Raw genomic sequence first — 15,276 nt, 5'->3', positions numbered from 1 at the left:
CATTAACGCCTTTGGAGCAGATTAAATGAATTATAGGTGGGAAAAAGTCCTTAGATCACTCCCAGGAATTCCCTTTATAACCATTTCCAATGGCGCGTTTGGCATTATCACCTGCATTGTGTCAACTTAGGGAAGGATAACTGTGAGGGATCCAATCCTGCAACTAGTATATGTACCATGAGCAAGCCCAGCATGCCACAGTTCAGGTCCTCTGTTCTCAGTGTTCCTCTTGAGGCCTTTCAGGACATTCAGTAAAACTGAGTTTGGCAGTCCGACTGTAGAATTTGAATCTAAAGTTCAGAAATCTGTGATGCCCCCGATCCTAACCTTCTAACCTTCTTCAGGATCGGTAACTTTGGGCTCTTTTACTGCTGTTTGGTCTCTGGGTCACAGCTGGACACCAGGCACTTATCACCAGTTACGATCCTCGAAGGTCGGGTCAGATTGAAACTGATATTTGCGGAAGTTGGAGGTATGTAACAGTCTTTAGAACTTGACCTCCAGGGAGTGATCTGAAAATAGCACCAGCACTCGAACTGGTTTAGACCTGTGCAAGGAAATGACCTTGAAGGGAACAGTGGTAAAAACATTAAGTCAGATAATGTTAAAATATTATATGTAATATGCAAATCTTCTGAATAATTGCTAAAGTGCCATAGTGAAGCTCAGATTTTGAGAGTCATGCAAATGCTTGACTGGTAGAGGCTGTCTTTCACTTTTATTTTTGGTTACAAGGTATTATGTTGCTGAGTGACGGTGGCACTGGCTAGCCATGGCACACAGCAGTGTATATACCAAACACAATAACTCGGATTCACAACGACAGTCAATTGACAGTTAATTCCACATAGAAAGGCCCAAGACTGGATTTGAACCCAGGGCCTTCTTCCTGCGACCTTCTTGCAGAGCAAAACACTGCGCCACCATGCCGGCTGCTTTATCATCTGATAATAATGTGAGTGTGTTCTGTAGCTGTTCTGCATATTAACATCCCTTTATAAGAACATTACAAAAGCTTTAGAGTTACAAATTCTCCTTGCCTTTATACAAGCTTCTCCTCTGAGACTATTTGACAACACAGTGCTGCCAGCTGACATCTAACTCGCTAATGAGTAAGAGTGAACTTTTCAAGCACTTGTTATTGAAAACGTCCATGAAGGAGCAACATTGATCCATATTTGGCCACTTTCCATCAATGCAAGGCAGACGATTTAATGCCAAGGCTGCCAACCAACAAATGCCACTGTGGAAATTGTTACATGTTAAGTAACATAATACCTCAGATTCTCAGGATTGGAAGATTGGAATTTCCCTTTGTGACCAGTCACACAGGCATGGAGACTGGTTAGTGACTGCCTGGTAACAGCCAGTAAATAGGAAAAAAATAAGCGTTACTCCACCAACCTTACTCCCCAAGGTTGCTTGCAGTCACTAGGTAAATTTGGTCACAAAAATGCAAACAAGGTTTCACCAAAAAAAACTCCCTGTAATTGCTTCGGTAGCAGATTGTACTGAAGATGCCCAAATTGCCTGCAAACACAACAAGTGGATATTATACATGGTTATGCTCAGGATATGTCAGCCCATTTCTACTTGAAATGCCTTTTGGTTAAACTTTCAGCAAGGAATTTGCATTTGCACTGTTACATTTTTATATAGCTTTAATGCACATAAAAAACAGCTGCTTGTTTAAGTGAAAATAAATGAATGGGGGTTTTTTTGCGCTAGTAAAGTTGTGGAGTTGTATTTTGTCTCGCACCAATTATATCGTCAGTTATATAGTTATCGCAAATTTTCAAATATATGTCGTGATAAATATTTTTGGCCATATTGCCCTGCTCTAATACTGACCACTGCAGACCGGGAACACCCCACAAGAGCTGGAGATTTGGAGATGCTCTGACCCAGTCGTCTAGCCATCACAGTTTGGCCCTCATCAGACTTGCTCAAATCCTCATGCTTGTCCATTTTTCCTGCTTCTAACAAATCAACTTTCAGGGCAAAATGTTCGCTTTCTCCCTAATATATCCCACCCACTAACAGGTGCTGTGATTAAGAGATAATCAGTGTTATTCACGTCATCTGTCAGTGGGCATTATGTCATGTCTGATTGGTGTAGTTGTTACCACAGTCAGGTTCATAGTCAGTACTGGTATCAAGGGCAAAAGCCCTAATTCACACACTCAAAGGCTTTTTCATTAGATGGGTATTCACAAGGTTACATCATTACTGCCCCTTGCAATCAGGCAGACAGCAGGACCAATCAAGGATTACGTCACCAATGTGGATCAATAGCTTGCTGCTCTTTAGCACTGTCACTACAGGTGATTGGTTTCCAGTCACGGGACAAGGCAAAATTTTATTATTAGTATTATTATTTCTCTACAATTTGGATAGTTAAAATATTTCTTAATTATGGGGAGTTGTACCTGTGGTTTTCCTCAGGTCCACAGCTAGAACAACCTTTTACTTTAATCAGAAATTCTGCTTTGATGTGGCCTTCCTTATGCAGAGATAATGAGTTAATCCCTGTGATAGGGAAATTGAGTGGGATTGCTAATTATGCAGTTAATGCTGTGGAAAGAATTGGGGAGATAAGAAATTGAACAGCAACGCTCCCCAGGTGAGACGCAGGTGGGTATGCACATCTGTAACTGCTCGTCCATGTGGGAAAACACATGTGCTTTTGTGCGTGTGTGTTAGAAGGTTGCAGCACACGCATGAACGTACATGCGGGCCAATATCCATACACGTGTGTGCATTTTTTATGTACATTTGCCATCAGTGGGAAGTAAAGAGTCATTATGAAACAGATGCTCCACAGGCCCTCTGCGAGCTGTACTTAATACGTCTTACGGAAACTCATCAGTGGGTCTCCGCAGTCCCACATAAACACACACATAGCCACTCAGTTTACGGTAATATTGCACATTTTAAAACTTCAAATTCATATTCACATCCAGTTTTAGTTACAAAAAAGTCCTTCTGTGACAGCCCCAAAAAAGAAAAGAGGAAATAAATAATGATGTGTTTCTGCATACATTCTCCATTTCTTCTTTTAAGTTCCTTCAGGTCACAGTAGCACTATTAAATTTAGAAGTAATTGCTATTTTCATTCTGGATTAATCTGCCATTCATTACATGGCAAATTACTTGTGAGATTCATTGTTTAGCCTACAAAATGTCAGACAATGTTGCTCAGAAGTTAGAAGGCCCCAACTCAAGCTCTTTAAACTGTTTTCTCTGAGCAAGGGTCAGAACCCCAAATGCGTTCCACTCGACAATAGCTGACGAAGTTTGGTAAATGCAATGTTTGCTAACACTGGCTTGTTTCTGTTTTCTGACTGATGCTCTCAACACCTACATTGCTGTTATTAATGCAACATCGTTTCTTCCTTTCACACTCATCAACACTTACGCCAATTAACTACTTTCCCATTCTGTTGTGTACCCTGAGCGAACCCTTCTTCAGCAGCCCAATTTACCCACCCCTCTGTCCTTCCCTCCTTCACCCGCCCACACCAGATGGCGAAGAGATAGATCCATCATCGCTTGTGAGGAGTGTCACGTCCACTGCCCATTTCAGCGTAACGCAGCGCCTCTGGGCGTGTCCGTGCCAGCCCCCGTGCCAGGGTTCGCAGGCATGTCAGCTGTTGCACCTCGAACGTGCCGCAGCTGCAGATGCTACTCATTTGCAGGTTAATGTATTTTGGGGGAGAGCTGTGTCAGAGCGCCCGTGAGTGAAGCGAGCCAGCCATCCAATTAGAGCAGAACAGATTAGGGAAGCTTTTTACATTGCAAAGTAAGAGCGACGAGCCTCTGGTGGCTCAACATGTAAAAGCGTGGTTCAGAGTGAGGCCGGAGAAGCAATTTCCCACCGTGAAAATCTTGTTGTTGTTCTTTGTGGTGGTCCGTCTCTGGCAGGCATATTGAGACACCGTGGACACGGGTGTGGGTGCTGTAGCTTCTGGCGATGCAGCCAAGGTGTCCTGTGTGCAAAAGAAAATAACCGGAGAAGCATGAACCAAACACGCACTGTCATAAAGTGCGTTAATTTCTCAGCCCAAATTGTTGACAGGCTAAATGTGTAAATGTGTGTGAGGCTATTCCTGACGAGCGCAGAGCCAAGAGTTCAAATTGAATTACATAAAAACGTAGCCATTTGCCTTGGAGAAGTTATTTTTATGACTGTGTCTCCAGGGCAACAGGCTAATGACACTCATCTCACAGTCTGGTGGCATCCAAATCCATTATGCTGCCTAACCCGTGGCATTACAAATCTGCTTGCCATCATCCAATTTGCCTCCTGTAAATTGCCTTTTCATTCTATAAGAAATGGTTTCCCATTTGTAATATATGTGTCAAAAGGATTACCAATGTAATATTAATATTCTTGGAGACAATTAGACATCACAAAAAGGGAACATTGTGTCCATAAAATTGCCTGTGGATTTGGCAGGAGAGTGACACAGAGAGGGGAGGAAGAGGAGGAAGAGAAAGATGGAGGAGATTGTCACCACAGAGCGTTGACTGGTACCGATGCTGCAGGAGGAACAGTGGCGTCTTGAACAGATAATGAAAAGGAGTAGTACCTCTCACACTCCTGGGCTGCATCAACAGCTAAGGGATTTTTTTTTTTTTAAAAACGTTCATCATTTATTCTCTGCCAGGAGCCTTTCCTGTTCTCCAAAAAAAAAAAAAAAAAATTGAATAACTTTGAATATATTTCACGGCGAAAATTTTCTGCCAATCAAAAGTGAAACTCTCTAACTGTTTTCCTTCTAAATACAACACGGGTGTTCTTCATCACTTTTCCACCTCAGCTGCAGCTCGTTTAATCCAATATGAGACTGTGGGTCCATGGAGACCCAAAAAAAAAAAAAAAAGCGCCTGTGCATCAGCATGCAGAGGTTGGTTTCCCCCCCTCCCATCTGGGCTCGGTTATTACACAGGCCTTTAACTGTGTGGAAGTTAAAGCTCACACACTGATCTCAGAGGCGCCGTATCCCCTCCTGGCTTTCTCTCCAGCGTTCTCTCCACCTTTGCTGTGTGGCTTTAGATGTTACTAAACTAATGTGTGCAGTCTGCACACTGGGGCCTCATTTCTTCGCACACCATCTGCTGAGATGAAAAGGTACGGCAAGAATCGCAGAACCTCTACGCTGTGAAGCGTAGAGACACTTCCGGGCCTGCTCCTCCCCTCCACGTTAACGTCTGTCACACGGTCAGATGAGGCCACTTGGGTGAGTTAATAAAAGCCACTTGATCCAACGTGCGCCACAAAGGTCACAGAGGTCGTACCTCATAAGGGAAACTGCTTGGCCTTTTGCGCACACGCTAACCCACAAACTTCATCCCCAGCCCACCTATCTCCTAAGCACGAAGGCAGACACACGTTCACAATCTCCCTAGCACCTGCTTCCACTTTTATTCCTTTTGAAGCAAAGTATCCTCACATCTTACCACATCTCCACTCAAACACACTAAACAGCTTCTCTGCGAGCCAGGAAGTAATAGAAAATATTACATTTCAATGGGCTCAATACTTAAAATTCCTCCCTGACTTGCTGCAGAATATTTATGATAGCGAAAAACACATTGCATCTTCAGACTATCATGACGAGCCGCAGGCAAATGTGCCCAAGAAGTAGCCTGTTTGGGGAATATTTTATCTCCTCCTGGTAGCTCCTTAAATGGATTTATCACTCATAAAAAACAATCTACTGGAAGCACCACACGCATAAATGCCACCGCGCGTTAACTCGTTTGCTTCAGAGAGGAGCTGCATCACAAAACAAGCAAGAGGAACGGGGCCTCGCCGGTTACCTGGGGAGATGGGTCAATAAATGTCAGCGTGGCATCATTAGCCCCGTCTCCTAATGACGCAGCAAGACAAGAGTCGTGCCATTGATGTGCCACGCTTACGTGGGCCCCGAGGAAACACTGCCACAGCAGTCTCTCACGTGGAGGCACAAACACGGCAGATTTCATTGTGACCATTAAGGCCGTCACAGGCTGTTAGGAGAAAGCATAGATGGAGCCTGGCAAACTGGCAGATCTTGACTGTGGGGTTTTTTCGCTTTGTTTTGTTTTTTACCCCTCCTTCTCCACGGTGGAAGGAAAAGAAGACAGCATATTTCTTTATTTTGGATACATATGCCGCCAAGCTCTCGTAGAGCCATTCACAGGGGGAAAATATGTGCGTCTGCGAGCATGTGTATGTGTCTGTGTTAGTGGGCTGCTCTGAGCCCTGACATCCAGCTGATGGGTTCATTTGACACTCCTACGCAATATGGAGGATGTTTCTCTTGCTATCAGTGAGGTGAAGTGCAGTAATATGAGCAGAGACAGAGGGAGAGTTAGTGTCCTTTTTATATGAGCTCCCTGTTAGGGGGTTGACGTTATAGATTTGCAGTGGCAGGAAAAACCTAAATGCAATATATCCAATGTATACCTTCACAATATAAGTGTATTTATTTTCTTTCTTCTTCTTCAATGTATCACATTAGTCCACACACAAATGTTTTTTACACACACACACAAATTCTTTTTACACATACAAATCCTGATTTACAAGTACAAAATATTTATGACCACATTTTGAGCCCATACAACAGACCGGCAACGCATGTCAACGGACCGGTAACCCATGGCAAGCCATGGCAACGGACCGGTAACGCATGGCAACGCATGGCAACGCATGGCAACGGACCGGTAACGCATGCCAACGCATGCCAACGCATGGCAACGGACCGGTAACCCATGGCAATGCATGGCAACGGACCGGTAACCCATGGAAACGCATGGAAACGCATGGCAACGGACCGGTAACCCATGGCAACGCATGGAAACGCATGGAAACACATGGAAACGCATGGCAACGCATGGCAACGCATGGCAACGGACCGGTAATCCATGGCAACGCATGGCAATACATGGCAACGGACCGGTAACCCATGGCAATGCATGGAAACGCACGGCAACGCATGGCAATGGACCGTTAAGCCATGGCAACGCATGGCAACGGACCGGTAACCCATGGCAACGCATGGCAACGGACCGGTAACCCATGGCAATACATGGCAACGGACCGAAACCCATGGCAACGGACTGGTAACCCATGGCAACGCATGGCAACGCATGGCAACGCATGGCAACACATGGCAACGCATGGCAATGGACCGGTAACCCATGGCAACGCATTGCAACGGAACCATGGCAACGCATGGTAACGCATGGAAACCCATGGCAACGCATGGCAACGCATGGCAATGGACCGGTAACCCATGGCAACGCATTGCAACGGACCGGTAACCCATGGCAATGCATGGCAAAGGACCGGTAACCCATGGCAACGCATGGCAATGGACCGGCAACGCATGGCAACGGACCGGTAAGTTATTTTTCAGTACGTAATCATATCCTGTTTTGTTTGTAGTGCCATCTAGTGCTAAACACTTATTAGCCATTGTGCCTGATTTGCAACTAGGGCTGGGTATTGTCACTGATTTCTAGAATCAATTCAATTCCGATTCACAAGGTCCCAAATCGATTCGATCCACGAATCGATTCAATTCGATTTAAATCTGGGAAATTTTGACAGTCAGAAATATTATAATTCAGATCAGTACATTTACATATTTTTGTATCTATAAAAAGGAAGCTGACACACGCAAGACTTTATCAAAGGTGTAAGCATCACAGCAGATGCCTTTGTGTCAAAGTAGCTGAAGATAAAACACAGAGAAACATGAAGGCGATTTTTCCTGGCCTGGTATTTTATAAAAAATATTCTGCAGTACATCAAAAACGAAAGAAAACCATTAATCAACTTATGAACATTACCTCTGATGTTACAGCGGTTTTATTAGAGACACAGCTAAGCGTTTTGCATTTTGCATAATTTTAAAAAGTTTAAATTGGTTCAGTATTGAACAGCAGAAATGAGGTTTTCTTTTCGGAAGAATGTAAAAGGGAAAAAAAAACCCAGCTGCCGACAGCGCTGTAAACAACGGTAGACTTGTGCATAACAAGCAAGTGAATAATGAAGAAAACAGATTTTTAGACGGGAAACTGTTCTTGAAGTACAGAGAGAGAGAGAGCGAGAGAGAGCTGTGCATCGTGGTGGAAGCAAAACAGCAAAAGTCAGAGGGAATTCATGACGATGTTTATGTGAAGCATAGTTTGGATCTTCTTTTGCTGCTGGTTCAGTCAATATTGTTTGGAGAGAGATAAAACTAACAGCTTTAGAATCAGTGCAAAAAGGGCGTGAACACAAAGCGCGGACCCGCCGAAACATCAGAATCAGCAAGCTGCAGAATCCATGTTCCTGTTCTCATTTACTGTCTTAGCTATTTGGTGGTTGTTGAAATTTTGTGAGATGTCACCTGAGATTCTGGCATTTCGGGCAAAATAAATTTATATTAAAAATTTAATGAATCGATTTTACGTTATTCAAGCCAGAATCGATTTTAATCAATAAATCGATTATAAAAACCCACCCCTATTTGCAACACACAAACCTGTATAATGTGTCTGGTCTCCACAGCAACAGGTTTCCCCTCTCTCATGCTGTCAGTGAACCAGCTGATGTCCAAAACGTGCATGACGGGCAGATTCTTCACAGGCCCTCCTTTTAGCCACGCCCAAAGAGATGAGGCCTGGCTATCCTCCGACACCACGTGAGTCACCACATCGCTGTGGGGAAGTGGAAAAAGAGCTGTTTCAGAGCACGTTTGGCAACTTCTATACAGCGAATGCCGGAATATTCATATTCTCATTTCAGAGACCTTAAAATCTATTCCTTTTTTTTTTAGATTGCAATTGATAAAAAAAAAATGCTACGATTTGCCCGGGTTGGTTGAAAATAGTATAATGGTGGTGGTGAGAACGAAACACCACAGAACCAAAAGAAACATTTAAAACAAGCTAAAATTCTGAGAGCTGAGAGGAACTGCAGAAATCCTGTTATTACATGCAGAAATACAAACTGTGTCAAAATCTAAGCAGCCTCTTGTGTTTAGGGTTATTATAGTGAAGTAACACTTAACTCAAGACTAAAAATGTAAAATGGGTTTTTAAAACTAATAAACTGTTGGATCCTGTGTAGTATTTTTCTGTAGATCAGGTCATCAAACATATCATATTAGCAAAAGCCAAAACTAACACTGAACTAATAAAAACTCATCTAAAACTGAACACCCTGAAACAATAAGAGCTAAACTTAAATAGACAAACTAAAACTGAACTGACCTGAACAACTTTTTTCACATTTTTGAAGTGGAAACACTACTTTGTGAATATTTGGACGTGGAAATCACAGATTAACTCAAGATGTGATACTAACACAACACGCTACTGGCAGGTTTCTCCTGCTGTCTGCCCTTTTACCCCTCTGAATTTCTTCTCCTTCACTAAAGGTTAGCTTAGCATCACATTCAATTGCTAAGCACCACCACAGGTTTAATGAAGTCGTGACTCTGGTAAGTTAAATATAAAATATAACGTAAATACCTTGCAACAATAGTTTAACTGCAGAATGGCATGGACACTCTGCAACTTTTCTTTTATACTGGAATACAACCAGAATACAACCAACGAGTTGCCTACTACAAAGAAGCACATCGCACCAGTGCAGATTGCCTCAGACTGATTGCAACATGATTGCAATCTGCCTCTCTGTTTAAAAACTGAATAGCTGTTATTTGGAAACCTTTGCCAATCTGTCTGAGAGTGGTTGCAGTGTGTTCAAATTGAACAGGCAGCTGTTTGGAGAAAGGTTGCCTCCCACCAGGTGACCTTTGCAACACTTTAAACCAGGGGTGTCAAACTCCGGTCCTCGAGGGCCAGCATCCTGCTTCTTTTTGAGATATCCCTAATTTGCATGTTATCCAAATTTGACCAAGAACCAGTGACATATCATCTTTCATGAATTTTAGCTAATCTTTGACAAATTAAAGAAAACATTTTCCAATATTTTCTAACCACAAACAACAACAAAAATCACAAAAGCAAATGTCAAAACTGAATGACACGGGAGCTTTCTGGGACTTTTTATGTATTAGTAGGATTGCTTCACGGGATGCCTTCATCTTATTTGATCGAAAGGTTTCCTTCGCTGCTTGTCTTAACAAAAAAATGTTCACGTCTAGGGCTCGGCAGGTTTTTGAAAGAGCAAGGGGTGCAAGCGAAGCTTTTGAAATGCAGCTCAGATGTCAGCATTGCAGTCTAACTTGTGTCATTTGGGGATCGACACTGGGTAAACAACAATCACCACAGACCCCCAGTGCCTCTCTCGATTGTTTGATAGCTGAACTCATTCAGCCAGTGCATCTCCACCGAGACCATCTCAACAGGCTTTTTATCAAGGCCTCCTCCCCTGTGCTTCCTGCCTCAGAATCTAACAACCAAACCCAATCAGGCTGCCCAGCTGTGCATAATCACACTCGGCATGCTCCTCCTCTTCTTCTTCTCTCTTAGCACGGATAAAACGGTGGAAAGACTCCTTATGGGAGGTCCCAGCAGAGCTCAGACTGAAGCCTAATTGGTCAAATCACTGGCAGTCTGGCCACTGATTGTTAGTGTTTTGCAGAAAAATCCTCCTTGTCCTCAGTGCAAAGACATGCTGAAGGAGCTTCTCAAACAGACACATTTGAGCGGCACAACTATGATCTCCAAAGGCTCAACATGAATGATTGTCTAACCACAGTCATCAAGATTTGGCTCTTGGGTTGCTTTCTCTCAAAAATCAAAGTGGTTTGAATTGTCTATTTGGACCAAGACTTAAGATTATGAAGAAAAAAACACTCTTTTCCTTCAAACTATGTTTGTATATCCCCAAAATTCAGATCCTTATCTTAATATGTAGCTGAGCAGAATGTGAAATGGCAGATTGACATGCAAATGAGCAAGAAAGCAAAGCCAGAACCAGACTGTTCTTCCCTGAATCACTGGGACTCTGAGCTCAGACACAAGGACAGGCTAAAGTCAATGGGCTTTGATATGGAGAACTCTCTTGAGTCATCTGTGTGCCCAGTTCCTGTCAGCAGCTTCCCTCTGTCCTTTCCAAAAGTGAAAACAAGCTAATCAAAGACTGTGAATGCCTGGAACAGACTTTTACACCACAGTGAGGTTTTTGTTTGCATAGACATGATCAGTAGTGCAATATATTTTCATTATAATGATAAAATAAATGCACCAAACAGATAAGCTGTGGACTTGGCTAATTTGATTTAGAGTTTTATCTAATAAATTAATAAGAATAATAATTGATAAGAAGCCTAAATAAGCTTTTTAAAATACAAACTGTTATTTTTAACTGAATGAACAGAGGCGTAGTTACGGAGCAGGTCTCTGTACCCACCTAAAAGGAACTATCTGTAATAAAATCTGAAAATAGTCTTGGAGTTCACCATTACACCATTACGGTGTTTGCTTTGTCCATCCAAAAGTCCAAATATCTTAATTATGATCGCTACTGGAAGGAAAATAATTTTTCTTTTATTAATCCACATTTAAAAAGCTGGAGCTCTGAAAGGTTAGTCTTAAATAAAGTATAAATAGATTAGATCAGTGCACTGTATTCCCTGTGGGACCCTGGCGCCATGAGAATGGTGTCAACCTTTAAATGTAGGAAATGCACATGAGGAGAGGAAGCTATAAGAGGAAGATATTTTTATAGTACTTTTCAAGCAATGGCAGTTGTTCGAGGCTCTTTGCCTAGTCTGTCTCTGATGGCAAAATGGCCTGAGTGCTCAGTAATATAGTAACTGCAGGGCATTAATCCAGCTTATTTATTCAAGAACTATTTGTTGCAAATCTACAATACAATACAATAACTTTATTTATAGAGCACATTTAAAAACCAACGGTAGATCTAGGTGTGACCTACTCTTAAAACAAAAACTAGTGAAAAATGTTAAATGTATTGCTAAAGTAACTCCTGCCATCACTCCAAATAACTGACAACTTTTTTTTATATAAATAAAAATATCTCTTATTGAAATAAAAGCTGGAGAGAAGCATAGTAATTGACCAAGCCATGACTTTCAAAGTGCATTTCAAGAACACACATGATATATGTAGTTGTATGACAATAACTTTTAAAAAGAGACTACACTCAACCCAGCTGCCATCACCACCTCCATGCTCCTCCATTCGTTTATGTCCATATCTTTTTGGATGTTGACACAACTTTTGTAGTTTTGACACAAGGAGGAGAGAGAAAGACTGGGAAGCACTGCAAAACTGCAGTATAGCCACAGAATTCCTCCTGCTACCTCGTATCAGCAGCCACATCATCAAGAAACACTAGAGGCCCAGTTCCACATGCTAGTCGTACATCCCCTTTCTATACCCTTACCATTTTTAACAGATAATGTGGTATGCTTCAGATCATGAGACGTTTCTCTCCTTTTCCATACCTTTCTCCTTTCCCATTTTTGGTAAATCTCAGTTGCAACTGCCAAAACCATTGTCCAATTACTTTTGAGCCTATGAAAGTGGCGGTAAGTCTTAAACAGCACTGCTAATATAGCGCTTTTGTTGCCTGAAGTTAAAAATTCTCAAATTCAATTACATACAAATTGTTTGATTTAAAATCCAGTGTGGTAGTGTACAGAGAAAACAAATAAATGAATAAATGTGTCAGTGTCCACAAAAGAAGTAACAAAAAGAATGTGAAGGTGGCCTGCGAAGTGATTGCTAGCTTGCTAGCTTGACGTGGGTGTCGAGGTAAGGCTTTCATTGGGAATGAAGGTTCAGTGGGAGGGAATAGTTAGTAGTGGAACTCGGGTAACATATGTTAGAATACGAGCATACGATAAATATTGATGCATATTGAACTAAATGTTTTTAACTCTCTGCCACTGATTTTTGTTTTACAGCAGCTGCACCAAAGGCTCACGTGCACAGTCACATCCAACATCATATCTAACTGCTGTGACAAATTCAAGGATAAAACATCATTCCTCAGAAAACAAAGCGTTCGGAAAATGATGCCTATGACCTAAACTTATGGGGTAAGTACGTGTCTGTGTCTGTGCGTGTGTGTGTGTGTGTTATTCCCATTTGCGAAACAGCATGTAATGCAGCTCATTAGTCACCCAGGACAAACATGTCAATATTTTGATCCATGTTCATGCGCGCAGGACTTGAAATTCATACAGTGTGGAAACTTCTGTGCATGTGCGTCGTGTGATTGTGTGTGTCTGTGTGTACGGGCGTGTTCCTTTATGCTCGGAGGAAAGCAGGCAGCGCATCTGACCATATGCTGGAGGCAGCCTGCCTATAACGTGTGTAAGACTAGGCACGTGAGGTGTTGCTATCAAACTGCAGCTGATAGCAGTTTTGTCGGCTTGCAGAATTAATGTCAGTTTGAGGCGGGCACGCTCTACTTCCTGTCGTTGGTTTCAAACAATTGTATCAAGCCAAGTGTAACCGTAGGAGCGCTCAAGCTGTGTTTCTGGGAATGCTGCCATGGCCAAGCTGGTGCACGGCTGGCAGGCCCACTTAGACACGCATTTAAACACGCTCTCTCTGTCTCGCGCACAAACACACACAGGCTCTTATGCTGGTTATAGCATACTCATTGGGACCCTTTGCCTAAACCCTGTACATACACCCTACATCATATGCTCAACTTCAACCATTTTTCAACCTTGAGCTAATGTTAACTTAGAAGGAGAAATTGCCCTCACTTTACATGAAAGCAAAGCAATGAAAAACACAAACAAAAACACCTGCTCACCAGAGGAGCTCAAACTCTGAGCTTAACGCCCAGCACTGAAAACAAAGTCGACTTCTAAATAACGGGATGTTGCGTTAACAAAGAAGCCTGACTCTAAAGCATCTCTGGTGTCAAGCGGAGGACTTCTGCTGTGCTCACAGTTTGGGACTTTAAAAAGATACTTTCAATTAGAGGCAGAAAAAACGACGGAGGCACGCTGCGTCTGTAATTACCGTGCAATAGATGAATCATCATCCCAAGGAACAAGCTCACAGAACATCTCTTCTTTAGTGAGACTTAACAAAAAAAAAACTTTCACCAAACTCATTAAAAAGTTTGCGTGTGCTCTGTTACCTTTCTTCTATTGTTTGTAGTTCTCTGGCTGCCAACAAGCTGCAGCTGGTTTAGCCAATTTCTTGCCCCTGCTTTTAACGTATTTATGTGTGGAGCTGTGAGTAATGGCTCAGGGGGGGGAATCCACTAAGGTGTAGAGGAAGCAGGATGGATGCCCTAACCCTTCTTAATTAACTATTCATGAGACAATAGTCGCTCTCTATTTAGCTAATTGGACCATAGCTTCTAAGAAAAAAAGAAGTTTGCAGGAAAGTGTCAAAAAGTAACTTTGGATGTCTCAGTGTTGAAGTCCTGGCATGTTTTTCCCACTCCAATCAGTCAAAAATTCTGTGAACAGGCAATTATTCCACAAAATTGTAATTGTATTTTTTTTTCAGATTATAATAAAACTTTTTGTAGGCATGGAAAGTATTTAATTTTGAAGTCATAAGCTTGACTGCCAGAAAATGCTTCTGCTGAATGCTTCTAGGGTTAAACTAGAGGCCTCAAAAGTCAACCGCCAGGTCAAACCACTCTGTTTGCTTCCAGCAAATACAAACCCAGAAAATAAAAGTGTACCCACTCCCCTCCTCCCCTTACACTAAAGCTCTTTTCAGCTTCACATTGAGAAAAGCTTTTAGGTGGCAAGCCCTGCTAAGTCTGTGAATGACACAAATGGCAAGCTTTTTTTTGGTTCCCAAACCTGAGGACGTCTTCCACAATAAAGCCCTTTGACCTGGCCAGCTCGGTCAGAAAGCTTCTCCTGCTGCGGCCCATTTTCCTCTCCACCAGGTACAGCCTGACATCCTCAAACTTCACCCTTTCACGCCTGGGAGCGCTTGCTTCGGCCGGCCTTGACCTCTTCCTCGCGCGAGGCACAATAGGAGTGTGGAACATCTCTGAGATGAGCTCTCTAAAGTATTTCTGCACCTCTAGGAATCGCCGCTTTTGTGAGTTTGTGTCGGTGTTGTTGTGCGCCACTTAACTTCCATCCAGGAAAAAAAGAAACACCTACTTTGGTAATGGTGCAGTTGTTTTTTTCACTTGTGGCTCTCTCTCTCTCTCTCTCTCTTTTTTTTTAATATTTGGGAGCAGAGTTGGTGAGAGCTGGCAGACAGGAAAAGCCTCTGGCAACAGGTGTTGAGGATTTGGTGTTTACCAAAAACCACCTGCCAAGATCGAGTGATTGAGGATGTGAGCGGGAGAAAAAAATAATA

The 15,276-nt window shown here is 42.6% G+C and overlaps 1 protein-coding gene across 1 annotated transcript in view; it reads right to left on the bottom strand.

Annotated features, from left to right (window-relative positions):
• dntt (deoxynucleotidyltransferase, terminal) overlaps positions 1–14,957 on the bottom strand; it is a 98,000-nt gene extending 83,043 nt beyond the window's left edge. Inside the window, exons 1-3 of the mRNA XM_005933588.2 lie at positions 14,763–14,957; positions 8,523–8,697; positions 3,879–3,989 (exon numbers count right to left, since the gene is read on the bottom strand). Coding sequence (XP_005933650.1) covers positions 3,879–3,989; positions 8,523–8,697; positions 14,763–14,956 — 480 coding nt within the window. The 5' untranslated portion in view covers position 14,957. The remainder of the gene's footprint in view (positions 1–3,878; positions 3,990–8,522; positions 8,698–14,762) is intronic.
• Positions 14,958–15,276: the final 319 nt, after the last annotated feature.

This window comes from Haplochromis burtoni, unplaced genomic scaffold (assembly GCF_018398535.1).
Source record: "Haplochromis burtoni strain Fernald_Lab_line unplaced genomic scaffold, NCSU_Asbu1 Contig_170, whole genome shotgun sequence".
Classification (NCBI taxonomy): Eukaryota; Metazoa; Chordata; class Actinopteri; order Cichliformes; family Cichlidae; genus Haplochromis; species Haplochromis burtoni.
This window is presented reverse-complemented; position numbering and strand designations above follow the sequence as displayed.